Source organism: Delphinapterus leucas, chromosome 19 (genome assembly GCF_059928025.1).
Source record: "Delphinapterus leucas isolate spDelLeu-1000000601 "Yukka" chromosome 19, BTC_Dleu_Yukka2, whole genome shotgun sequence".
Classification (NCBI taxonomy): Eukaryota; Metazoa; Chordata; class Mammalia; order Artiodactyla; family Monodontidae; genus Delphinapterus; species Delphinapterus leucas.
Window position 1 is genome coordinate 55,730,039 of NC_143147.1, and position 27,292 is coordinate 55,757,330.

A 27,292-nucleotide genomic window follows, 5' to 3' on the forward strand; every position below is an offset into this window, starting at 1 on the left:
CTCCAGCTTCTCTATTCCCTGTAAAATTGTTTCTGCCTCTACTACCCTATTGGACCCGCCTGGCCTCTGCGTGCCCCTGCTATTCTTTGGTCTGAGCTTCTGTGGTGTCACTCTTGTTTTTTCCCAATCCTCTTAAAGGCTTCTGTGCCAGCACACCTTCTTCCTACTCTACTTGATGGCATTACTACTCACTGAGGATCAGTCCCTGACCTTTTCTTTTCCTCCACCGCTCACTTGCTTTCATGTCCTTCTCCTCAGTTTATTTGTAAAGCTCTCTTGCATAGCTGGTACAGCTTGCATTTCTGGAAAACTCTTTATTCTGTAAAATCATCTATATAATCTCTTGCTACTCACACTGTAAAAAAATTTTTTTACACATGTGTTTATGTATTCTGGTTTGTTTCTTGTCTAATTCAGTCTTTTTATTTGTGTAACCTTGTATTTGTGTGTTTTGTCTTTTTACCCCTAGAGTTTGAATACCTTAAAGTATCTTTCAAAACTGTCTAATGTATAATACATGATAGGTATTCAGTAAATGGTTATTGTTAATGATTAATAATAAAAATTCAGAAATATAATTAAATATTAGGATAGATTGTGGCCTCCATTAACCTTTTCTCCATTGCTAATAATAATAGCCAGCATTTTTTTCAGCATTACTAAGTGCTAGGTACCATGAGGAATAATTTGTAAGGTTTTTTGTTTGTTTGTTTTTTCCCTTAAGTTTCACAGCAGCTCTGTGTAATGATACTTTTATTATCTCCATTTTACAGATGAGGAAATTGAGGTTTAGGGAGAATAAGTAATTTGTTTAAGGCCTCTTAAAGCCAGGTCTTTCTGACTCCAAAGTCCATATAACTGACTACTGCACTCTAAGAAAGCTGCTATTTGTTTTTAAAAGGTTTGTTTGTTTGTTTTTATTTTTTAAGGAAAGAGTACGATAGCACAGATAATTCAGTTAAAATCCCAATCCAGGAAGAAATGCCTAAAAGAACCACCCGATTTGCTTCCTGTCTTTATCCGTGTCCTCAGTTTGAAGCATCAGTTTAAGAACCAGGGCTTCCCTGGTGGTGCAGAGGTTAGGAATCCGCCTGCCAATGTAGGGGACACGGGTTCGAGCCCTGTTCTGGGAAGATCCCACACGCTAAGCCCGTGCACCACAACTCCTGAGCCTGTGCACCTAGAGCCTGTGCTGCGCGACAAGAGAAGCCACTGCAGTGAGAAGCCTGCACACCACAACGAATAGTAGCCCCCGCTTGCCGCAACTAGAGAAAGCTTGCACACAGCAACGAAGACCCAACACAGCCAAAAATAACTAAATAAATTTATTTTTTTTTAAAAGAACCCGTTTGCCTCTAGAAATATATGCAACTTTGACACAAAATCAGATTCTATTACTTTGTTTCACTTGGGTCAGTTGCCCCAGATTTCAAGAGATAGAACCAAACCATTCCTCTAGTGTGTTCTCACCACTGGAACTACCAAACAAGTTCTTATCCATTAAGTAATGCCAGGAATTGGTTAGCTTCCTGGAAACAGAATTTGTCAACCTGATAAACCAGCTCTTATAATAGCATCATCTTATACAGAATTAGAAACAATTTCTTTGGTCATACTTGTCATGGATTTGACTTGGAAAGCATGTGCATGTGTCTGTGTGTGTATATTCACATCCATCTTGTTTCAGTATCTGAGTTGAGACAACTGAAGTTCTCAATTCTAAGGCTGGTTACCTTGATACTGAAAACTATATGCATTCTGCTGTTAGGACTATCACTGGATGTTCCTCAGAAAACACCCACCTAGTCATAATGATAATGACCCCAATTTACTGTTACAGTTGGCCCAATAAATTTATACATATATAATATTTAATGATATATAAGCCAGTTTAATATATAAGCCTATATATATATGTTATACATATATATAATCTAGTCATCCTAGCTTAGATGTTATGCTCTAGTTTTAAAATCTTGGTTGGGAGGTTAAAAAACAAAACAAACACCAAGCAAGTTCCCTTTAAGGAGCCTATAGGTAAATTGTGAGAAAGTATAAAATAATTGATAGGATGTATGTGTTTTAATTTTTTTTTTTTTTTTGCGGTACGCGGGCCTCTCACTGTTGTGGCCTTCCCCATTGCGGAGCACAGGCTCCGGATGCGCAGGCTCAGCGGCCATGGCTCACGGGCCCAGCTGCTCCACGGCATGTGGGATCCTCCCGGACCGGGGCACGAACCCGTGTCCCCTGCATCAGCAGGCGGACTCTCAACCACTGCGCCACCAGGGAAGCCCTGTGTTTTAATTTTGACAGATGTCTTTCTGTAGACACCCACTTCCTCATTCGTTATCTCATTTACCTCATTCTTTTCATACTACAACTATATCACTCTCATACTTTTGTATATATTTTGAAGTGGAATTAGTTGGGAAGCTACTCTACTGGTGTTTTTCCTTCAAGTCTTAAATCTAATTTTACTTTTCTGAGCAGACAAAAATCTCTTCAGGGGCACCCTTCTCCTTCCTTTGCTGCATCTCCTCAGAGGGCATGTAGGGCACCCGAGCAGATTTGGTTTAGGAAGAGGGGAGAGGCAAATAACACCGCTTTACTTCCTATACTCCATGCTGCTCTTTCCTTTCCACAGGATATTAGAGTATTTTCAAGGGACAGTGATAAAGCGCAGAAGATAGGCACACTCTGTGGGTGGAGTCTTGTACTTCTTTTAAGGTGTGCCCCAAGTCCCTAAGTGACTCATTTGTCACTAAAGCAAGTGTAACAGCTCATTCCTCATGTTTCTTTGCAGATCAGCAGATTTATTTTCAACTCCCCAGTGCTATTTGAGTAGACAAGGATCTCTTGAAGGACCTAGGAGGATTTTGCAAAACATGGAATTGGGCTGGTTTAGGTTCCGGGTTTTGGCCAGTTGTCTTCATTGCATGAGAACTGTAGTGATCTATGCTATGTCAAGAAAGGGGGATTAAAAGTAATACCAGTAAGGCAGAGACAATGCATTGCTTGGTCAGTTAGGGAAGAAAAACAATAGAACTGCCTTTTGACTTCCCTGTGGGAAGCAGAAGGCCTATAAAATTGTAAAGAGCTGGGAGGGGGCATTCAGAGTCTAGGCTTGTAAAACAACTTTTGTTCAAAGCAGCGACCTGAGGTCCTTGTTTGGTACCTTTTAAATATGCTCTCCTGTGTACGATAGTTTAGGAATAAGTCTGACTGACTGTGTCCCATAATCAGCTCTCCAAGAATTCATCTTTTCACTCAGTACCCTACTACACTGTTCTTTGTTGTTCTTCACTCCAACTTTTCATCTATTTTTCCTGGTTGAGTTTCTCTGGCACTGGAAGAATTGGTCTGTTTGAACACCTCCCTTGCCCCCAGTGAACTGGTAGATATTGCTGCCAGAAATCTGATTGGAGAGCTGTTAAGAATCCATTAAAATTCAAATTGCCATAGTCTGACCTCAGTTATCTACTTTTCACAGATAGCAAATTCATGTGATTATAGTTACAGGGTCTCTCACCTGGGCAGAACTCCCTGAGTATTAGTTATATAATTTGTGAAAGTACTTCTGTGGTCTGTATTAAAGTACCTTAGCCCATGTGCTCTCTTTCTTTGCAGATGAACAGGAGGCATTGAACTCAATCATGAAGGATCTGGTGGCCCTCCAGATGAGCCGACGTCCCCGGGTGCCTGGATATGAGACCATGAAGAACAAAGAAACGGGTCACCCAAATAGGCAGGTGTGTGCGGCCATGGCTGTTAACTAAATTTGTTGGGGAGGGGTTTTCAGGTGGGAAATATGTGAGAAGCCAATGATACTCGATACAGGCTTGAATGCTATTGGTCCCTTCCCTTAAGTCTGTTAAATGGTAAGTGATATGTACTAACCAGGTGTGGGTTGTGATCTGGAGTCCCAATGCCTTGTGCATCTCACCTTGTAAATACTGTTTCATCTGTGGGGAGTTAGAATAATTTCTTCACTAATTATGGGGACGTATTCATATACTTTTTCCTTTACTGATCATTTGGCAAATATTTTATCCAGATTCACGATCCCTAATTCAGAAACTTTTTAGCTATCTTACAGTATATACTCAGAAAAAATTAATTAATTTTAGTATTGGTTTATTTAAAATGTAGTTAGGAAGGGAAATTTATTTAATAAAACATCATATATATTCTGAAAGTAACAATGAGTGATTTTGTTATTGTTGTTTACAGTTGTTTCCCCCCATTAACTCAGGTAGTTGAGAGTGCCTGTTTTATTGAGAGTTGTGTGCTTCTTTAGGAAAACAGCTTCTATTTTGTTAACATTTAAAGTTGTGCGCTGTTGAGAACCTTCTTCTCACCTCCAGTGTCACTGACCTCCCTGTTGCCTAGGCCCTTTGGCCCACAGAGAGGAGTGAGTGACGGAGAGCTTTCCTTCCTGGTGGGTATCAGATGGCCGAGTTTGGTGTGTTTGATGATATCCTTCCTTGTGGTTTTCTTCGTTATCAGCTAATCTTCTCTCTCCTCATTTGCACCTTGTCTACCAATTCTTCAGAAGTGCTCTTGGTTCCTGGAGAAAGTATAAGGGGCTAGAACTTTTTCTGTCTGTGGTTGGCTAGATATAGCCTCCCAGAGTATTTCCTGCCTTTAGGAAAACTAGGGACCCGAAGTCCTTTTGTTTCAGTTGTAACATAAGGAATAGTTTAGAAAGCTGCTTTTATTTTTTGTGTTTACCTTACAGAACTAGGAGAACAACAGAATAGGGCCCATTCTTGTACTGTTTTCATACATTATTCTAATTGTGTGGGTTCTCACTTGCTGTAACTCACTTCTATTCAGAGCTGCTTTTGGAAGGAGCATTTTACCAGAAGTGAATCCCCTCCCCCAGGCTTGAGCCTAATGACCTCACTTTCCTTCCTGTCTTCCTATGTAGAGTGTGCTTGTTAACGCTGCTCCAGTCAGCTGATCTTTCTCCAAATGGGACTATTAGCGTGGATGTCAGTTAGTAGGTGAAAAGGGGAAGGTTTCTTGAGTTGGAAGACCTAAATGGACTCTGCGGAGAAGAGGAGGGGTGGAGTGGTCTCTGATCATTCCTTGAAGGGAGATTACCTTTTAGGAATCCTGTTTAGGCCTAAAAGCTATTATAAGAAAAATCCTGATCTTTTACCATGCCTCCTGCTGTGTTATTGGGGTGAAGGCAGTGGTTATGAAGGTAGAAGCCTGTGAAAAGGATTGACTAGTATAGAGGAAATAATCTTAACAAGTGGTACTAGCTCTTTGGACCCACGGTTTACTTGAATCTCGTCAAACTTTATCTGTTGCATGAAGGATACAAATCATTAACCTCAGTTTTTTTGCTTTTAAAGAAAAAACACAACAGCAGCAGCTCAGCCCTTCTGAACAGCCCCACAGTAACTACAAGCTCATGTGCAGGGGCCAGTGAGAAAAAGAAATTTTTGGTAAGGAACAAAATTACCCGTTAAAGCTAAAATGTGATTTTAAATCTACTAGTGCTGGAAGAGTGTGGAATTCATTTCCTGGACAAATTGTTTTAGTGGATTTGCAGGGAGCACTGGTTACTCATTACCTGTGTGCTGTCACCATTTCTCACAACAGTATTATTCATAAGCAACCTCTATCAGTGCTGTCCAGTAAACTTCTGTGATGATAGAAATGTTCTATATTTGTACTGCCCAGTGTAGTTGAGGAACTGAATTTAAAATTTTATTTAATTTTAATTAATTTAAATAGCTACATATGGCTAATGGCTATTGTCTTGGATAGCACAACTTTATATACTGTATAAGGGACTATTGATTTGTTGGGCAAGAAATTAAGTACATGCTTGGAGATGTGCACATCTCCTTGGTACATTTGTTCCACCACACAGGTCATGAGTTTCTATGCATTGTGATAAGCTCATCAGTGGGAATCCCAGCTAAGCGTCTATTCCAGGGGGCATGGGGATCTGGGGGGAATATGAAGCTTGGAACTAGCACGGCTGTTTAGAAATTGAAGCTCAAAGTTTTATGCTAATATTGGGTAAAAGGGCAATGAAAACGTCAAAATAGCTTCCGCCTTAATAAAGTCAAGGTTGTAGAATGGTCTCTCCTGGGAAGTATAGCAGATGTTCAGCTTCTGACCAGGAGAAATAGTCTTCAGTAAAATCGTGAAAGCAGAAGGAGAGAGAGAGTCTCAGTGATTGCATTTCCAAGGAAGGATGGGGTGAGATGGGGATGGTGGGAACATTTAGGGGGAGAAGTGTTTACAGCTCAATGTAATGAAAAGAGCCCAGCCTGAGTCTTGAGATGTTAATAATCTGTTAATGTAGGACTTTACAGTTTACACAGTGAATTCCCTTTTTAAAAATTCTTGTTTTTGTTTGCTTGGGCCTAGGATAGGATTAAACGGTTTTCTCCAGTAGCAATTCTTCTGTCAGAAGGTCCATGCTTAGGAGGAGAGAGGACTGAAAGATCAAAACCTAATTTAAAGGGCTAAGAGATGCCAAATTGGTCTAAGAAATGTCAAATTGGGCTAAAGATTCAAATTGCAGAGTTCCAGTTGAAAGTACCCGAGTGTTTTGGCCACCAGGAAAGGTGGTTTGTTCAGGGATGGAATGATGTTGGCAGAGGCAAGCAGTGCCTCAGAGTGAGAATGGCAGTGCTGAGATTGGCATAGCCTCATGGGGCTCAAGCTTGGCACAGCAAGGAATGCCACAGGAACTGGGGGTTCACTGACAGAATCGTTTGGGGGCTGAGGCCTGGAAGAACGGGAAATCATAATTTAATACCTCTGCTTGGCAAGACTTCAGATATCGTCTTCCCTGAGTAAACAAGCTAGGCAATTAATTGAAAAAGAGAATACATTTGAGAAAAACTAAGCATTCTGAGCAGCTACGGAAGTACAGGGGTATGAGGCGCTTGGTTATTCAACTATTTGCTAAGAGTTAGGATCTGTGCTCTCTGTATTCTCCCACCTGGACATTAGGTCCCTGGAAGCCTACAGCCGGTTAGAGCTGGCTGCATGTTCTTAGACATGTGTGGCACATCCTCAGCTGGGGCCTGTGGATGGTTTTATAGGTCATGAAGGGCAGACCCTTTAGCAGTCATCAACTAACAGTGCTTTATCAACAGGTGCTATTTCTCTGTGAGGGCGACAGCTTAGTGTAGTGAAAGGAGCACTGGCCCAGAAGGCATTGAGTTAATAATCCATTAACATGGATCTTACAGTTTAGAGGGTGCTTCCAACAGCAACAGTTAACAGCAATAACAACAACTATAAGCTACACTGTAAGCATGTGTGTAATACTTTAAAGTTTACAAAGTGCTTATGCAAAGATATTAAGTAGAGCCAGGAAGCAAACCCAGATCTTCTGACTCCCGGTCACAGTAATTTTACCATGTGTAAGTCTGATAACCTTTTTAAACCTCAGTTTTTCCATCTGAAAATACAGGCATAGTGTCTACCTCTGAAAGTTGTTGTAAGATCATAGACAGAATACAAAAGATTTTATACATTGTAAAACAAGGTACGGGTGTAAAGTGGTAGTGACTACATCACTTCTGTTAATGTTCGGGCATTGTGGGTATGAGCGCTAGTGAAAGCATCTAACCAGAAGTATGCAGATTGTCATGGAACTGAAAGGGTTAAGGTTTTCTACCTTTATTGGATTGACATTACTATATATCAGATGGTCCTTTGCAGACTTAGGAAGCTAACCTGATATATGAAAGTCCCAGTAGAAGAAAAAATAGAATCCTTATTACCACGGATTCCTGTTTCCCTTGAATCTTATCACGGTGGTAGGTAGAGGCTTGAACAGAGCCCAGGGTCTGGGTCTGACCCTCCAGATGTTCACTAGTGGGTGCTTAAGAATGGAAAAGTTGCTTTCTTCATAGCAGGTGCTAGAAGGGCAGGCTCTTGGCTATCAGTTACAGAGGAGGAGAATTCTAGGAGCTGTTCCTCCACAGGGTCAGTGATTGAGCAGACTGTCTTTTGCTTTTACGGTGATAGACCTGACTCTTGAGGACTTCCTTTCTCTTTCATGGGTTGTTGATAAGATAGGCTGGCTAGTTTGAAAATAAAACATAATACAATATACAAGCCTCATATTCTATTTTGTAAGAAGCTTCCTTTTTTTGTGTGTGATAGTTTATTAACTAGCAGTAAATAACTAATACACTATTTCATCATTGATTTATTCAGATACTCACTGAGCCCCTGCTGCATGCCAGGCACAATGCTGGGACTGGGGATATAGAAAGAATTAGGGTAGGGAAGAAGGTTGCTTTATAATCACCTCTTCCACTGATCTCTTAGGACTTTCCTGAGTCACACAAATAAAATTATTTTTGTTGCTCTTTTCTTCTCATTTATTTACTTTCTTTGGCAAAGTAAGGACTCCAGTGCCAGAGATGTGGGAGCCAAAGGTATATGGCAACTACAGGGAGGGGGAGCATTGCAGAGTCAGAGAGAAGGCACCGGAGACACGGGCTGGCCGGGGCCTCTGCCAGGTCAGAGGTTCACAAGCCTTTGTTTAATAAAGGTTTTTTTGAATTCTTGGGAGTCTTCTTGGGTTACATATCCAGTTGTTGAGTTCAAACTTTGAGAAGGTCATGTCTGCTTAAGTTTGGTATCGTTGGTTACTCCTATTGCCCCCTGAGTTCCCAAATCTGTAGCTCAGCCTGGAGGCCTGCAGCCAGGCCTGGGCATGCTCTCACTCTTCCTTTCACCAAATTAGCTCTGGTGGGCAGGGGACTTGAACCTGCCTAGATCTGAATTTTTGTACTGGCACTTCTTTCTCAGCAGCTGTGGCACCTCTCCATTCAGTTCAACATGGGTCTATACTCAACCTTCTTAGACAAAGAAATATGTTATATTCCCTGTACCCTAGGAATCATGCAGTCTTATGAGAAATATGTAAAAAAAAAAAAAAAAAAGAAAAGAAACTAAGGTACTATGTGGCTATGCCTAAATATATGGTACAGATACTGAGAGCCACAGGAGGCCAGGAAAGTAAAAGACGAACTTGGGCCGAAGGAGTTATGGAGTCATTTCTGGAGGAGGTGGCACTGGAACCAGGCAGTGAAGGATGTATAAGAGTTTAGTTAGGTGGAAAGGAGGAAGTGTGGCACTCCAGGTTGGGAAGCTGAATTATTAAAGGCCTAGGGGAAGGAATGAATATGGCATATTTCAGGAAATAGGGTGGACATTGATCTGGCTGGAGAGAGGGTTCCCTTTGAGAACAAACGGTGTGAGATGATTAGGTAAACTGAGTGAGCTTACATTCCAGAGGGCTTTGAATGACAGTAAAGAACTTAGACTTTATTCCATAGGCCATGGGTATCACTGATTACTTTTTGAACAAAGAAGGGATGTGGTGAAAGCGGTGGTTAAGATGACTGAAACTGTGGAGGAATGTAGAATGTGCTGGAATGGGGGAGTTGAGAAGTACAGAGGCTGCTTCAGGAATTCAGGAGGGGAAAGGGGCTCCGAGAGTGACAACTGAGAGAATGGGAAGCAGAGTCTCATACTGGAGTCCCTGGAGGGGAGAATTGGAACTTGCTGTCTGGCTGTGGGAAAGGGAAAAGAAGGAAAGAATCAAGCAGAACTCAGAGGTTTGAGCCTGTAGCCAGTATTAGAAATGGCAACACTGAGAAGGGGGGACTAGTTCGGGAGGGTAGTTGATGCAGACACACGTGGCTAGGTTGAGTTTGCGACTACAGTGAAATACTCTGAGAGGTACGTGTGTATATTGCTTTTGCAGGTACACAATCCCTTATCTGCAACTCTAAAATCCAAAGAGTACTGCAAACTAAAAGATGTTTTTAAAAATTTATTTCTTTAGTTTTAAATTTGCAGCAAATTCATTTGGCAACAAAACTTGGCCTGAATGGACACAGGACTATTTACAGTCTTTATTTATTTGACTAATTGTGAATATTCATACTTTTCAATACAAAAACTAGCTTTTGCTCTTAACAGGTAAACCCTAAATCTTAGTGACTGTACAGATATGGCCAGCACAGGGAAGGGGGGACAGTGTTCCCCACAGTCACTTAAGGACCCTGATTGAAGGTGGCTCCATTGACCTGGCACACGTGGCTGCCAGGGAAGAGAGTGTAGAACTCAACTTTGTTCCCAGCTGCTGGTCAGAAGTAGTTACAGAATCCCAAACTAACTTCAGGAGAGGCCAAGCAGCGCAGAGGGGTGCACGGAATGCCTGTGAGCGTTCTGCTCTGCCATGGAGTGCTGCCCAGACACCTTCCCCCTGGAGGGGCATCACTTGACATACAGAACACATACCACTACCTCTCTAAATCCAAAAGTGCTTTCTGAGACACTTTCGGCCCCAAGGGTTTTGGCTAAAGGACCTGTATTACCATTTTTTGAGCACTTATTATGTGTCAGGAACTTTTCTCATATCTTTATCCAGTTATTTCATTTAATTATTTTGATAACTCCATGAGATAGATACTGTCACTATTTTCACTTTTCAGATGAGGAAACTGAGTCACAGAGAGATTAGTTCAAGGTTACAACAAGGAGGTTATAGAGCCAGGATTTGAAGCCAGACAGTTTGACTCTAGTGCTGCATTCCTAACAATGACTTATCTGCCTTATATCTGTGGCAGACAGATGAGGTTTCGCTTGAGAAATCGGGGCTGGACATAGAGATTTGGGAATCTTCTATTTATAGGTTGCCTGATTTTTTAATTCCTGCCGAGGGGAAGATGTGAGAAGAGGGAGAGAAATCCAGAGGCCAAAAGTCCAAACATTGAGGCACAGTTACATGTTGGGGGAGGGGTGTGAGAAGGCATGAGGAAGAGGAACCAGCAAAGAAGCAGAAGTGGTTAGAGTGGTGGCAGGTTCCCTGGCTTGGGATAGAGTCACAGAGGCAAGAGGAGAGAACCTCATGACAGAGGACGCCGCTACCAGTGCGAAATGCCTCAGAGGAGCAAGGAGTATGGTGGGCAGGAAGGAATTGAATCTAGTTAGCTTTATCTGAACTTTCTTATCCATGGCTTATTCTAGTCAGCCTGACAGGGGTCACTCAGATTTAGGAACTTGGCAGATTTGGGCATACCATGTGGTACATGGAAGCCTGCATCCTGCTCTGGAAAGGCTGTAGCCACATCAGACAAGGGATTCAGAAGGCTAGGCATCTTTGTTTACACTGCTTACTAATCACAGGCTAGGTTAGTCTTGAGTGGGAGTGATTTGTGGTTTGAGGCAAAAGTTTAACTCCCTTTCTCACTAAATTCAAGTAGAATAGTATTTGGATTGTGGCCCATCATGAAATAAATTTAGTTCCTTCAGTCCCACAAAGGGACAGAGGGGATTCCTTCATAGGTGCATCTAAATATAATGTCCCAGTTTAGAATGAGAGCTATTGTTATGTGTTTTTATGTTATGTGTTTTTTATTGCTATAAAAAATTAGATAAAAATCAACAGGAATAAATTTTTAATCAACAGGAAAAAAGGGAAATCTGAATAAACTATGGGCTTTATTTAGCACATCAATATTGTTTAATTAGTTGTAACAAAAAGAAATGTACCATACTAATGTTACTGATAGGGGAAACTGGGGGTGGAGAGGGGAGAAGGGTATATGGACACTCTGCTCTATCTGCTCAACTTTTCTGTAACTCTAAAGCTGTTCTAAAAATAGAATCGATTAATAAAATATAATAATAATGAGTGCTACACCAAGGTGTGCTGGGCTGTGAGCAGGAGGAGGTGAAAGGAGTGGTAACCCAGCTGCAGGGACAGACAGGGCTGCAAACTGCGGTGAGCACTTGGGATACTCCAGAGCTAGTTGTGGAACCAGACAGCATGGGAAGCTGGAGACAGCATGTCAGATGCGGCAGTGTGTTGCAGGCACTGTGCTTCGGAAGGCCTTGCCACGGGAACTGCTTAGTAGTTCAGGGGAAGGAGAAAAAGAAGACAGTGAAAACACTGCTGTCACTCATGCAAACCTTGAAGCCCCATGATAACTTCCTCTGCAGCAGTGCCTCACCTTTCCGCTTGTGTGCTCATGTTCGCACGCGCATGTGCACACATACACACACAGTCTCTCTCACCTGGAATGCACACCAGAGGGGGCACACTGCCTTCCCATGCCACCTCCTCCATCTCCACCTATGCACAGCCTCAGCCAGAGCCTCCCCTACTGGTTCCCCAGGCCCCATAGCTTCCTGCATGATCGCTACCCTGGTCTCCTGATGCTGGCTCCATTATTACTCCATCTTCTCCATGAGTTCTGAAAAGGTCTCAAAAGATCCTTTGATAGTTTCCTTCTTTCAGTGCTCCCATTGAAGCCCTGCATCTGTGAGTAAAATAAACCTCCCTTGCCTGTGTGACACTTAAGTTATAGCATATCTGAGCTTCTTTTAAAGCATTATAATCTTGAGAGAACTTGTTTAACTTCATTGTAAATTAGGTTCTCCTGTAAAGTAGACACAATAATAGTACCTGTTGTGAGGGTTAGTTTAATTGATATATGTAACATGCTTAGAACAAGGCTTAGTATATAGTAAATCCTCAGTAAATGTTAACTGTTGTCATATTATTAGTAATGGGATCAAGTGGCCCGTATGTTACATCAAAGGATGAAAGGACTGTATCAGGGCTGTATTTTGAAAAGTTGTCACATCGCAGGCCTGCTCCTCAGGGGAGCTTTGCTGTCCACTGTTTAGTATGTGAGCTTTTCAGGGTCATGAAGCTCTTTGAGCCTCCATTTCCCTGTCTTTAAAATAGTGAGTTAGAGGCTGTATTCTTATATTTTAATTCATTGACTCTCAAGGTGTGTTCTAGGACCCCTAGGAAGTTCTCAAGAACCTTTCGAGGGTCCATCAGGTCAAAACTATTTTCATAATAGTACTAAGATGTTCCTTGCCCTTTATAGCCTCATACTCTTAAGAATGTACAGTAGAGTTTTCCAGAGGCTACACAATACGTATTATCACAACAGCTTGAAAGCAAAAACTGATATGAGAATCCAGCTGTCTCCTATTAAGCCATGCATTAAAGAGACTGGCATTCTCTCACTTCACTTTTTTAAAGTTTTTTTTAATTAAAATGTATTTATGTTAACACATAACGTTTTTAAATTATTTTTAAATGAATAAAATCTAAATTTTCTCAATTTTAATTTCTAACATGGCAAATATCAGTAGATATAATCTACATAAACAAAAGCTTTTTGGGGTCCTCAATAATTTTTAGAGTGTAAATTAGAAACACCAGTCTAGTTCATTTGACTAGAAGGGAATTCTAGCCTCCCAATCTCTTGGGAAAAGGAAGTCCTGTGTGCACCCACCCTACCTTTCAGCTTTCTCCCTTTTCTGTCATCTTTTCTGTCTGCTCTATGTTCTTCATCTTCAGATACTCTGAAACCCTCTTCTTTCTTCCAAGCCACAGTTTTTTAATTTGTCAGTCTCAGTATAATTTTCATTCATTGACCATGAACTTTCTTACCTCCCTCTCTATTAGTTGTTGGTTTCCTGACTATCTTAGTTTTCTTTTTCCCCTGTACCTGTTCTTTTCTTCTATAATATCTTCTCCCTTTTCCTGTCATTTTTAACTCCTTCAAGTTGTTTGTTTGCCCTTTACAGTATCTCTCGTCCTCCTTGATTTGTTCCTTAACATTCTAACACTCCTACCTCGTCTTAATTTCTGACACTTACGCCCAGCTCTATTCTTCAGTCAATCCGTTTAATAAATATTGTAAGCACAGATATATACTATTACCTTTGCTTATCACTGGAGCTACAGAAACGAGAGACATGATCCCTGTCCTCCTGGAGCTTATAGGGTACACATGATGGTCATTGAGGCTAGAGCTGGGGACAATTATAAGGTATTTGTCCAGAGGGCCACTTTACTCCCACTGAGGGCAGCCTTGAAAGGATTGTGGAAGTCGTTAGTAGCAGCAGCAACCATTTAGTGCATGTCTACTATGTATTAGGTATTTTACTTACATTTGCTCATTTAGTTCTCATAGCAACTCTGTGAATTAGGTATGTTTAGCCCTACTTTGCAGATGGAAAAACTAAGACTTACAGAGGATAAGTAACTTGGTTGTGGTCGTAGAGCTAGGAAGTATCAGTATTAAGGTTTCTTTTTCTGTCTAGTTACATCAGCCCAGAAGGAACGGTGTGCTGGCCAGGAGGTGGTGATATAGTGGGAGAAACTCCAGAGCCAGTTGTGGAAATAGAGAGTGTGTGAACTTAGAAATGATATGTCAGAGCAGAGCACCTGAGCTGGGGCAGCCACCAAAGGATCTTGTCCCAAGAGCTTTGTTGCCGCTGAGGTTAGAACTCATTGAAAGGAATGCCTGTCGGGGTAGAGAAGCTCTAACAGGAGCCATCAGGGATGTCTGCCTAAGGTTGCTAAAGGACTGCCTGAGGCTTACCTGGGAAGGGCAGGAGTGACACACGCCAGAGAACCCGCTAACCTGTCTATCATTTCTTTGGCAGAGTGACGTCAGAATCAAGTTCGAGCACAACGGGGAGAGGCGGTAAGTCTGCCTTCTGATGAGTGGTTGTGTTCATGTATGCTGCATTTCTTAGAAAGTGTTCAGCTTGTGGAAGCCGTTGCCCTGGAGTGATTCCTGTGGGGTCACTGCCTGGGGAATGGGGTTGATAGGGCATAAAGGGGAAAGTTTCACCCTTGGTTTGGCCTACTGATTGAACCTTGTTTCTGGTCTTAAAATTGGAAGCCATTTCAACTGCTAATGTTTTACTCTTCTGCTCTTATTTTGCTACTGTGAGATCCACCATTGTGCTAGGGGAGGAAGTCAGGACCCCAGCTCTACTGAGTCATGGCTTCCAGACACACTGACACTGTGCCAGCCATGGGCATCAGAGGGAGATGAGGATTCTCCTGTTACGTGGTGCCATTCCCATCCCCGGTAGAGTGTCCCTGGTTTTGTCCACATCAGGGGTCAGGTTGGTGAATTGGAAGTTTTTCTTTAAAATGTCTTGGGACTTCCCTGGTGGCGCAGTGGTTAAGAATCCGCCTGCCAGTGCAGGGGACACAGGTTCGAGCCCTGGTCTGGGAAGATCCCACATGCTGCGGAGCAACTAAGTCTGTGTGCCACAACTGCTGAGCCTGTGCTCTAGAGCCTGCGAGCTGCAATTACTGAAGCCTGCGCACCTAGGGCCCGTGCTCTGCAACAAGAGAAGCCACCGCAATGAGAAGCCCGCACGCCACAACGAAGAGTAGCCCTGCTTGCTACAATGAGAGGAAGCCCGTGCGCAGCAATGAAGACCCAACTCAGCGGAAAAAGAAAAAAAAAGTTTAAAATGTCTCTAGGTCATGGGAAGCTGCATCAAGTCCCTCAGTTGTGAAAGATTTCAGTTCATTTGAGGACATAGAAAGGGAGTTTTCAGTCTGCATTCTGTATTTTACCTTGTTAGGGAAGTGAAAGTAATGTTACAAAACCCTTGTATCCTTTTCTCCATTGTCAGTATTTAGTTTCTTGTAGGAAGTCAAGGTAGAAGTTCTCAGTGGAGAAAAATGACTCCACTGAATTTCTCAAGTTATTTTAAGGAAAACCTTTAAGAAAGCATACAGAACTCTGATCAGGAGATATTTGAGACCCTGTGTGTGCATGTATGTGGCACAAGCATGCGCACAAGCAAGCTTTTCAGTACCTGTTTTCCCCCTCTTTGCCTTTCTCTCCCATTGATAACTGCCCCGCCCTTTTTCCTTTGCTTTGAGCATTTGGAGGGGCAAAGAGCATACCCATCAGGATAAGATCCACCTACTTTAGGAGTCCCACCAGAGGACCTTAGTGCCTTCAAATGCTCTTGTACTGGTAGTTCTGTACTGCTGGCATCTTTCAGCCCAATTTGAAACTAGCTCCAGAGGAGATCTTTGGCTGCTGTTCTCCCTTAAAAAAATACATTCGGAAGTCTGCAAGGTTGTCAGAGGTTGCTGGATGGAAACATTGTACAAAGAGTGGTCTGCAGAGCCAGGGTTCTGCTGCCGCCATGCGAATTCTAGGGCTGTTCCAGGGCTGGAGGGAAGAAGGTCTTCTGAGCTCTGTCCCCAGCTGTTTGTCCTATGACCTGCCAGTAGCATGGAACTTACATTGTCACTTCATTGTTGCTCCTTTTCACACTTCTGACCTGACTGGGTTTTGGAGGGACTGCCAAACTTGGAGCAGCAGAGAGTTTTCAGAAGTATGAAGATAGGAAATCAAAAGCTCAGTTGTGTTGGAGCCTAATTACACAGTGCGCGCTCCTGAATTCCTGTTCCCTAAGTGGTATGCAGTTACAGTGAGCGGACTTACACTGAGAAAGTGTATGTGTTTAGTTTCAGAGATGCTGCCAGATCGAAACCACAAATATTTAAGGTGGTCAGGCTTTTGAAGCCCTGAGCGGCAGTGTTGGTATCAAGGTTTTGAAAACTGCATTCTCTTTTTATGGAGCTGTTTTCGGGAGCCATGGCATTTCACTGTTTGTGTACTGTGTGTGGAATTGAGGACTTTATAAAGTCGGTGCGGGGAAGCCAAGTTCAAGCTGCTCTGTGCCAGACAGCTCTGGTTTCGTGTATTTCATGTCTTAGGATTTTGTAGAAACTGTTATTGTGGGCTTTCTTTACTTTTTACAGGGAATGTGGACAGTATGTACCTAAATGTTGTAGGCCCTTATAGAATAAGAATTTACAGACAAGAGGAAAGTAGTGACTTTTCCCATTCGTCATTGCCAGGTATCCATTCTGGTGGGCTGACTTTCCCTTTGCTTTGGAAGGGTGGGCATCAGACTTCTACCCTTCCTCCCTCTTAGCCTCAGGAGGGCAGAAGAGGACTGTAGATTAGGATCTCCTTCCCTTCATGTCTGAACACTGGTGGGGATGGTTGTCCTGGGTGTTAGACCCCTCTTTGAAGTACTGGCCTAAAAATGTCTGTTATTCAAGGTGGTAGCAGCAGCTTAGATCTTACCAAACCTGGGAGTGCTGGTTTCTGATCTTGACCAGACTTTTGGGCTGCTTTTGGGGGTTTTGAATGGCTCATCACCAGGCCAAATGCAGGAAAATTTATCTCTGAGCCTGATGTTTTTCTAACTGTGCTAGAGACATCTGAGTGATCTCCTGGTATTTTATTCAGAAAGGCTAGCCCCGGGGACTTCCCTGGTGGTGCAGTGGTTAAGAACCTGCCTGCCAAGGCACGGGACATGGGTTCAATCCCTGGCCCAGGAAGATCCCACATGCTGCAGAGCAACTAAGCCTGTGTGCCACAACTACTGAGCCTGTGCTCTAGAGCCTGTGAGCCACAATGGCTGAGCCTGCGAGCCACAACTGCTGAGCCCTCATGCCGCAACTACTAAAGCCCGTAGGTCTGGAGCCATGCTCCACAGCAAGAGAAGCCGCTGCAATGAGAAGCCTGTGCACCGCAAGGAAGAGTAGCCCCTGCTTGCCACAGCTAGAGAAAGCCCACACGCAGCAACGAAGACCCAATGCAGCCAAAAAAATAAATAAATTTTAAAAATTGATTTAAAAAAAAAAAAGGCTGGCCCCTTTTGAATTAATAGAAAGGTATTCTCTCAAAAGAATCCAGAAAACACTCGTATCTAGATAACCCATATCTAGATCGCACCTAATTATTGCTTGGGACAGTTGATTTGAGGGAAAAATAAGGATTACAATATGGATGGATTTCCTGGTAGATATAAGCTAATACATTCAGCAGTATAATTTCCAAAAATGAAAGGTAGTGATGGATGAAGGAAAAGTTATAGAGAAATTATCTTCCTGAGATGTTATGCTTTGTGTGAAGGATAGATTATGGTTTACAGTAATATCCTATCAATGTTGTTCAGTAGAACTTTCTGCTGTAATGGAAAGGTTCTATAGTAATCCCTTGGTAGCCGACGGAATTGGTTCCAGGACCCCCTGTGGATACCAACCTCCTTGGACGGTCAAGTCTCTTATGTAAAATGGTGCAGTCTTTGCATATAACCTATGTACATCTTCGTGTATACTTTAAATCATCTCTAGATTACTTATAATACCTAATACAATGTAAATGCCATGTAAATAGTTGACAGCATGTGGCAAATTCAAGTTTTGCTTTTTGGAACTTTCTGGAATTTTTTTCAGATATTTTTGATCTGCAGATATGGACCTGTGGATATGGAGGGCCGACTTACAGCTGAGTTCTCCAGTATACTAGGCACTTGCCACATGTATCTAGTGAGCACTTGCAATGTGGCTAGTGGGACTGAAAGAGCCAATTCTATAATTTAATTTGAATTTAAATAGCCACATGTGGCTAGTGGCTACCATACTGAACAGCGCAGTTCTAGATGATAACAGCTTTTATGGTGCTCACTGATTTCAGCCAGCCAGATTTCATTAAAATCCAATGGCTTACCTATCAAATTACCCATGACATTTTTCACAGAACTAGAACAAATAATCCTAAAATTTATGTGGAATCATAAAAGGCTAAGAATTGCCAAAGCAATCCTGAGGAAAAAGAACAAAACAAGAGGCATACCCCTCCCAGACTTCAGGCAATACTACAAAGCTATAGTAATCAAAACAGTATGGTATTGGCACAAAAACAGACATTTGGATCAATGGAACACACAGTAGAGAGCCCAGCAATAAACCCACATTACCTACCATTAATCTTTGACAAAGGAGGCAAGAATATACAATGGAGAAAAGAGAGTCTCTTCAAGTGGTGTTGGGAAAGCTGGACAGCTATGTGTAAATCAATGAAGTTAGAACACACCCTTACACCATACACAAAAATAAACTCAAAATGGCTTGAAGACTTAAATATAAGACATGACACCATAAAACTCCTAGAAGAGAACATAGGCAAAACATTCTCTGACATAAATCATACTGTTTTCTTAGGTCAGTCTGCCAAGGCAAGAGAAATAAAAGCAAAAATAAACAAATGAGACCTAATCAAACTTACAGGCTTTTGCACAGCAAAGGAAACCATAAACAAAATGAAAAGACATCCTATGGACTGGGAGGAAATATTTGCAAATTGATGCAACTGACAAAGGCTTAATTTCCAAAATATACAAACAGCTCATACAACTCAATGACAAAGAAACAAACAGCCCAATCGAAAAATGGGCAGAAGACCTAGTTAGACATTTCTCCATAGAAGACATACAGGTTGCCAGCAGGCACATGAAAAGATGCTCAGCGTCGTTAACTGTTAAAGAAGTGCAAATCAAAACTGCAATGAGGTATCACCTCACACTGGTCAGAATGGCCATCATTACAAAGTCTACAAATAACTAATGCTGGAAAGGGTGTGGAGAAAAGGCAACCCTCCTACACTGTCGATGGGAATGTAAATTGGTGCAGCCACTATGGAAAACAGTATGGAGATTCCTCAAAAAACTAAAAGTAAAGTTGCCATATGATCCAGCAATCCCACTCCTGGGCATATATCCAGACAAAACTATAATTCAAAAGATACATGCACCCCTGTGTTCATAGCAGCACTATTTAAAATAGCCAAGACATGGAAAGAACCTAAATGTCCATCGACAGATGAATGGACAAAGAGGATGTGATACATATATACAATGGAATACTACTCAGCCATAAAAAAGAACGAAATAATGCAATTTGCAGCAACATGGATGGAACTAAAGATTATCATACTAAGTGAAGTAAGTCAGAAAGAGAGAGAACAGGACTTCCCTAGTGGCACAGTGGTTAAGAATCTGCCTGCCAATACAGGGGACATGGGTTTGAGCCCTGGTCTGGGAAGATCCCACATGCTGTGGAGCAACTAAGCCCATGCGCCACAACTACTGAGCCTGCGCTCTAGAGCCCGCGAGCCACAACTACTGAGCCCATGTGCCACAACTACTGAAGCCCGCGCTCTGCAACAAGAGAAGCCACTGTAATGAGAAGCCCGTGCACTGCAAGGAAGAGTAGCCCCTGATCACCGCAACTAGAGGAAGCCCGCACACGGCAATGAAGAACCAACACAGCCATAAATAAATAAATAAATAAATAAATTTCTTTTAAAAAAAGAGAAAGACAAATACCATATGATATCACTTATATGTGGAATCTAAAATATGACACAAATGAACTTGTCTATGAAACAGAAACAGACTCGCAGACATAGAGAACAGACTTGTGGTTGCCAGTGGGGAGGGGGGTGGGGGAGGGATGGATTGGGAGTTTGGGATTAGCAGATGCAAACTATTATATATAGAATGGATAAACAAGATCCTACCGTATAGCACAGGGAACTATATCCACTATCCTATGATAAACCATAATGGAAAAGAATATGAAAAATAATGCATGTATATGTATAACTGAATCACTTTGCTATAGAGGAGAAATTAATATAACATTGTAAAATCAACTATACTTCAATAAGATAAATTTTTTAAAAAATGGCTTAGATCCCTCTTTCCTGTGGCTTATTGCTTCTTCCCCTGGTTATACCACTTCCCAGTCTGGGGGAGCAGGGAGTATATGAGAGAACCACGCACTTCTTCCTGTCAGTGTGGAGGAGGGCAAGAACTATAGAGGCTGATGGCTGAGTGCTGCTAGTCCGCCACACACTAGTCAGATTTCATCTAAGTCTAGACATGCTAACAGATTAAGGTGGTTTTAATATACATTTTCCCCTATCACATTAAGCATCTTTTCATGTGTTTATTAGCCATTCATCATATCCTTTGCTTGTGTTTCTCTTGGATTGTCTTTTTCTTATTGATTTTTGCAAGTATTTTCTCCAAGTTTGGTATTTCTTTTTAACTTTTTTTTTTTTTTAAAGAAGATATTGGGGGTAGGAGTTTATTAATTAATTAATTTATTTTTGCTGTGTTGGGTCTTTGTTTCTGTGCAAGGGCTTTCTCTAGTTGTGGCAAGCGGGGGCCATTCTTTTTTTTTTTTTTTTTTTTGGGGGGCCATTCTTAATCGCGGTGCGCGGGCCTCTCACTATCGCGGCCTCTCTTGTTGCGGAGCACAGGCTCCAGATACACAGGCTCAGTAGTTGTGGCTCATGGGCCTAGTTGCTCCTCGGCATGTGGGATCCTCCCAGACCAGGGCTCGAACCCGTGTCCCCTGCATTAGCAGGCAGATTCTCAACCACTGCACCACCAGGGAAGCCCTCTTTTTAACTTTGTTGATGGTTTATTTTCCCATCAAAAGTTTAAATTTTTGTTGTCAAACTTCTCTTCTTCCTTTTTGTCTTATCTATTTTATGCAATGCTTAGGAAGACCTTCCCTAGTCTAATATTTTTTCAATCCTGTATTTTCTTTATACATATATATATATGTATATATATATATATAATATATATGGGTTTCTGATATTCTCTTCTGTTTATCTCTTTGCTTATTTTTTTTTAATATTTATTTGGTTGCGTGGGGTCTTAGTTGCGGCAGGTGGGCTCCTTAGTTGTGGCTCATGGGCTCCTTAGTTGCAGCACGTGGACTCCTTAGTTGTGGCATGCGAACTCTTAGTTGCGAAAGGCATGTGAGATCTAGTTCCCTGACCAGGGATCGAACCCGGGCCCCCTGCATTGGGAGTGTGGAGTCTTATCCACTGTGCCACCAGGGAAGTCCCTCTTTGCTTATTTTTGTTTTAATTATTTAAGTTTTAGAGTGTTGGGTTGGTCCCATATAAAATTGCCACTTTTATATGCAAAAATTGTTGACTACCTCCAGTATCATATAGTTAAACCTAATGCATTAATTAAAGCTTTTTATTAAAAACATTTCAAGCACACACAAAAATAGAATATGATACTCAACCCCCAAGGACCTGTCACCCAGCTTCAACATTATCAACATTTTGCCAACCTTGTTTCATCTATCCCCACTTGTAAATTTTGCTGTGACATTTAATGACAAATCATTTTAAGACCTCTTTGAACATGTTCTTACTCTACCATCTATTTATAGAAATTGTTCTTTGAACTGACCTAGAGAGTCTCTCTAGAAGAGCATCAATATCAACGCTACTTACATGCACACGTGTGTCACTGGTTAAGAAAAAACTGATCAGGCATATAACCAACTCAAGGGGAATTCCTGTGACTATGGCAGGAAATGTCAGTTCTGAGGATAATCAGCATTGAGATTACTGTGGCATCTCAAAAATGAACAATGGAAGAGACCTTTCAAGTCCTGGAGTTGAGTTGTTTATAGGAGTTAAGACCATGTTTTCAGGACTGCTGCTCCAATCCCCAGGTTTTCTTCCTAACAGGAATATTTGAAGCATAGTTTTTAAATCCAGGTATCCTCCTATGATACTGCACTGTCATTGACCGAAAGAGCTGAGATGAAGTGGAAGAACAATGGCTGAGATTGAGTACTGCTCATAGGTACTATTGACAAACCTGAGAGATGCTCAGAAGAAGGGTGAAAAGATAAAGGTAGACGTAAGAGAAGAAAAAAATACAGAGAAAGGCAAGCTGCATGAAAAATAAAAAGAGAATTCTATGTTGAAAAGAAAAGGAAGATAACACTCAGGAGCCATAGCTTCTAAACCCTGCATTTAAAATATACAGTTAACCATGATTTCTGTTCCTTTTCAGAATTATAGCATTCAGCCGGCCTGTAAGATATGAAGATGTGGAGCACAAGGTGACGACAGTGTTTGGGCAGCCTCTTGATCTACATTACATGAACAATGAGGTACGAAAGATGGATGGTGTGTGGGCAAGGGAGGCCCAGCTGCCTACCTTTTTTCTCTCTGTTTAACTGAGGATTTCCTAGTTTGTTCCTTTAATGTCATCTTCAGGTTTTCATTTTCTGGAGCCTCTTTTCTTAATTCCAGTAATACTGCGATTTCTCTTTTTTATTACATGGGAGGTTACATAGCTATGTCCATTCCCTCTGCTCATTGAATGCTGGTAGCTCCATGGTGGAATCAGGTACGGGATTAGGGTCAGGGCTTATTATTGTCTCCTTTACATTTTGTAGGTTATCTTTTTCCTTCCAGCACAGCCTTAGTAGCAGAGGGTTCAGTAGGGCTGGGGAGGTGTGGAAAACTGGTGGGTAGATCCTCTATTGACAGGCATAAATGCTGGATTCTTCTCTCAGAGTTTAACTTCTGACTGTAGCTGGTTCCAAACGTTAGCACCTACTCTAAAGATTTCTTTAACTCTTAGTCCTCCTAACCCCGCCCAACAGCCATTTTATTTATTCATACTTTGAACATCACCCAGGAAGGAATTCTTTTGAATGTCAGTTACTTGGCTGCTTTCCCAGCTCCAAGGAATGTACTAGAGGCTGCAGTCTGCTTAGGCTGGTGCTTTGCATTAGTCTGAAAGGCACTGTGTTTGTGCCCAGTAAGGAGCCTGCACCTTGAGGGAACTGAGTTGGGGGGCAAGACAGGAAAGCTGGGCAACCTCATGGCTCTTTGAGAGTCAGGTCCTTACTTTGTAGTTTTTCTTTTTTTTTAATTTATTTATTTTAATTTATTTATTTTTGGCTGGGTTGGGTCTTAGTAGCTGTGCGGTGTTTCTCTAATTTCAGTGGGCAGGGGCTACTCTTCGTTGCGGTGTGCGGTCTTCTCATTGCAGTGGCTTCTCTTGTTGCAGAGCATGGGCTCTAGGCACGCGGGCTTCAGTTAGTTGTGGCACGTGGGCTCAGTAGTTGTGGCTTGCGGGCTCCAGAGCACAGGCTCAGTAGTTGTGGCGCACAGGCTTAGTTGCTCCGCGGCATGTGGGATCTTCCCGGACCAGGGCTTGAACCCATGTCCCCTGCATTGGCAGGCAGATTCTTAACCACTGCGCCACCAGGGAAGTCCCCTTACTTTGTAGTTTTAGTTTATTGGTTGAAAAGTTAAGAATTTCCTCTACTTTGGGGCTTAAATCTGTAGGAGATGAGATTTGTAGGCAAAAACTCTGTGGTCCTCTTCATATAAAATGTACAACCACAACTGGATATATGCACTGCCAAATAGCTAACAAAAATAACACCATCTGATTTTTGCTTTTTGGATAAATTTTAGAAATACAGCAAATTTGAAAAATAAACCACTAACTCTATAGTTAATAAATAACACAGATGTAAGTATTTTAAAGTATGTAAAGTAACACATTTTAAATACAGGATTTGAGAACTCCCCCCCAAATACAAATGTCAAATCCATAGAAGTTTAAAAAATTGCAGCTCAAGCATCAGTGACTATATAAGAAAGTGAGGCTAAAGTCAGCTAGCCAATCAGCATTAAAGAAGGTGTTCTTTAGTTAGTGAAGACTTTTCTGGATGATTTAGTACTACTTGTTTCTCTTTCCATTAATATTTCCATTAAGAATTTCAGATGTCCCAAAATCCATTTTCAAACTCTTTTGCCAAGGGAATGACTGCCCAGAATGTTGAGCATTCCTTTATTCAAATGTTTATACAGATATTGATTTTAAAGCCAAATGTAAGTAATTGTCATTATTTTTTGAGTCAGTGAAGACTAATTTATTTGAGCATTTATTTTTCATCACTTTGTTTTTTGTTGTTTTTTGTTTTTGTTTTTTGGCCGCGCTGCACGGCTTGCAGGATCACAGTTCCCCGACCAGGGATTGAACCTAGTCCATGGCAGTGAAAGCCTGGAATCCTAACCACTAGGCCACCAGGGAACTCCCATAATTGTTACTATTTTAAATCATTCATGTCTTTCCGTAGTCTGCTAATGTCAGTGACCAAGAATTGACTAATTTACTTACATCTTATTAATTTCAAATGTCTCAACTATTTTTCTTTTCTTTGCCCTCTAAACCCTGCCTTGTCAGGATTTGTGAACGACAAATGAAAAAATCTGTTGAGATTTTATTTTATTTATGTTTATATTTTTGTAATAATAGCTTTATTGAGATATAATTCACCTGCCATAGAATTTACTCTTTTATTTTTAAATTTACATTTTAAACTGTATAATTCAGTGGTTTTTTTGTATTCACAGAGTTGTGTAACTAACATCACTACCTGATTCCAAAACTTTTTCATCACCCCAAAGAGAAATTCTGTAGTTCTTAGGAGTCACTTCCCGTTCTCCCCACTCCCCAGTCCCTGGCAACCACTTATTTACTTTCTGTCTCTCTGGATTTGCCTATTATGAACATTTCATATATATGGAATCACACAATATGTGGCCTTTTGTGTTTGGCTTCTTTCACTAAGCATGTTTTCAAGGCTCATCTATGTTGTAGCATGTCTCATACTTCATTCCTTTTTATGGCTGAATAATATTCCATTATATGGATATACCACATTTTGTGTATCCATTCATCTGTTGATGGACACTTGAGTTGTTTTCACTTTGGGCTATTATAAATAATGCTGCTATGAACATTTGTGTACAAATTTTTATATGAACAAATGTTTTCAATTCTCTAAAATATACCTGAGTGGAATGATGGTTCTTGTAGAAACTCTGTATTTAACTTTTGGAGGAACTGCCCAACTTTCGCATATCAACTGGTACCACTTTACATTTCTACCAGCAATGTACGAGGGTTGCAATTTCTCTACATCATCACCAATACTTGTGAATCTCTTTTTTTTCTTCTTTTTTAAAAAAATTATAGCCATCCTAGTAGGCGTGAAGTGGTATCTTATTGTGGTTTTTAATTTTCATTTCCCTAATGACTAACGATGTTGAGTAGCTTTTCATGTGCTTATTAGCCATTTGTTTATTTTCTTTGGACAAATATCTATTCAGATCCTTTGCCCTTTTAAAAAATTGGATTGTTTGTCCTTTTATTGTTGAATTGTAAGAGTTCTTTATATATTCTGGATACTAGACCCTTATCATACATTTGCAAAATTGTAGGTTTTTTTTTTTTTAAGTTAAAACCTACTCCAGTAATTTCTTTATCTTCCCCTGTCTCCACCCACCCCTTCCCCACCTCCCCCAACACCAGTCCTTATTTATCCCTACTTTGAGTGTTACCCAGGAAGGAATTCTTTTACAATATGATATGATTTGTAAAATTTTCTCCCATTCCATGGGTTGTCTTGAGGTTTTATTTTAAATACTGTTTTTACTATTTGTTTTTTCCTGGCCTGGGGTTTAGAGTTCTCATTTCCTTGTATTCTGAATCGGGAACTGAAGAAATTAATTGGATTTTTGCTTTATGTTCGCCACAAATACATAAGATCTGACATTTTTTAGGTCTTAGGCAAAGCATAGTTTTACATCTTTTAATACTAAGTACTCATAATATCTTCTGCTTCTAACAGTGAGCGAGGCTTATCTGTACCCTTAAGAACCGTCTCTTTAATACTTCAGTGGAATGAAAACAGAGGAAGTAGTTTTTGGTTCTAGTCACTGATTTTTTTTTAACCTTTATACATTAAGATACTAAACCCTTCTATGCAGTCTAAGTTTGTGTTCTTATTTGAGTAACGTTTTCATCCTCTGCCTGCCGCCTCCTCCTCCTGTGCCTTTTCTGCTTATTCTGTTAATGTCAGCACAGGGTAGAATGGGACATGATTCTACTGCTTAATCTGGGAAGAAATATGGGGCCTGTAACTGTTTCGGATTTGATGCTTTGGAGTAAAGGATATTTTTAGAGACGAAGCTTTTCTTAGAAAATATCTTGGGGGGGGTGGGATGAATTGGGAGATTGGGATTGATATATATACACTATTGATACTATGTATAAAATAGATAACTAATGAGAACCTACTGTATAGCTCAGGGAACTCTACTCAGTGCTCTGTGGTGACCTAAATGGGAAGGAAATCCAAAAAAGAGGGGATGTATGTATACGTATAGCTGTTTCACTTTGCTGTACAGTAGAAACTAACACAATATTGTAAAGCCACTATACTCAAATAAAAATTTTTTAAAAAACTGAAAATATTTAAAAAAATATTTTTATACCATCAAAAAAAAATACCTTGAAATAAAGTACTGATATGTGCTACAGCATGGATGAACTCAAAAACGTTAAGCAAAGTGAAGGAAGCTAGATGCAAAAGGCTATGAATTGAATTGAATTGAATATGAATTGTGTGATTTCATTATTTATGAAGTGTCCAGAAAATGCAAATCTCTAGAGACAGAAAGTAGATTAGTGGTGGCCTGGGGCAAGAGGTAGAAAAGGGGAGTGACTATGAATGGGCACAGGAGATCTTTTTGAAGCAATGGAAATGTTTTGAAATTGAATTGTGGTGATGGTTGCACAACTCTGTAAATTTACCAAAAATCTTTGAATTGTAAACTTAATAAAAAGGAAAAGAAAATATCTCTGTGGTTTCAATTAGATCTTTTAAGACCCCATAGTATCCACTGAGATTGTTTTCCTCCAAATTTATTTTTTTGTTGCTTAT

General features: G+C 41.0%; 2 protein-coding genes across 3 annotated transcripts in view; both read left to right on the forward strand.

The window, feature by feature from the left end:
- TACO1 (translational activator of cytochrome c oxidase I) overlaps window positions 1-3,749 on the forward strand; it is a 30,061-nt gene extending 26,312 nt beyond the window's left edge. The window contains exon 7 of the mRNA XM_089901407.1: window positions 3,628-3,749. The gene's annotated coding sequence lies outside the window, so the exon portion shown is untranslated. The remainder of the gene's footprint in view (window positions 1-3,627) is intronic.
- MAP3K3 (mitogen-activated protein kinase kinase kinase 3) overlaps window positions 1-27,292 on the forward strand; it is a 62,227-nt gene that overhangs the window by 5,038 nt on the left and 29,897 nt on the right. Inside the window, exons 2-5 of one of the 2 annotated variants that reach the window (XM_022589114.3) lie at window positions 3,628-3,749; window positions 5,364-5,456; window positions 14,479-14,519; window positions 22,552-22,651. In XM_022589114.3, the coding sequence (XP_022444822.1) occupies window positions 3,628-3,749; window positions 5,364-5,456; window positions 14,479-14,519; window positions 22,552-22,651 (356 nt within the window). The remainder of the gene's footprint in view (window positions 1-3,627; window positions 3,750-5,363; window positions 5,457-14,478; window positions 14,520-22,551; window positions 22,652-27,292) is intronic. The other variant, XM_022589116.3, reaches the window with a different exon arrangement.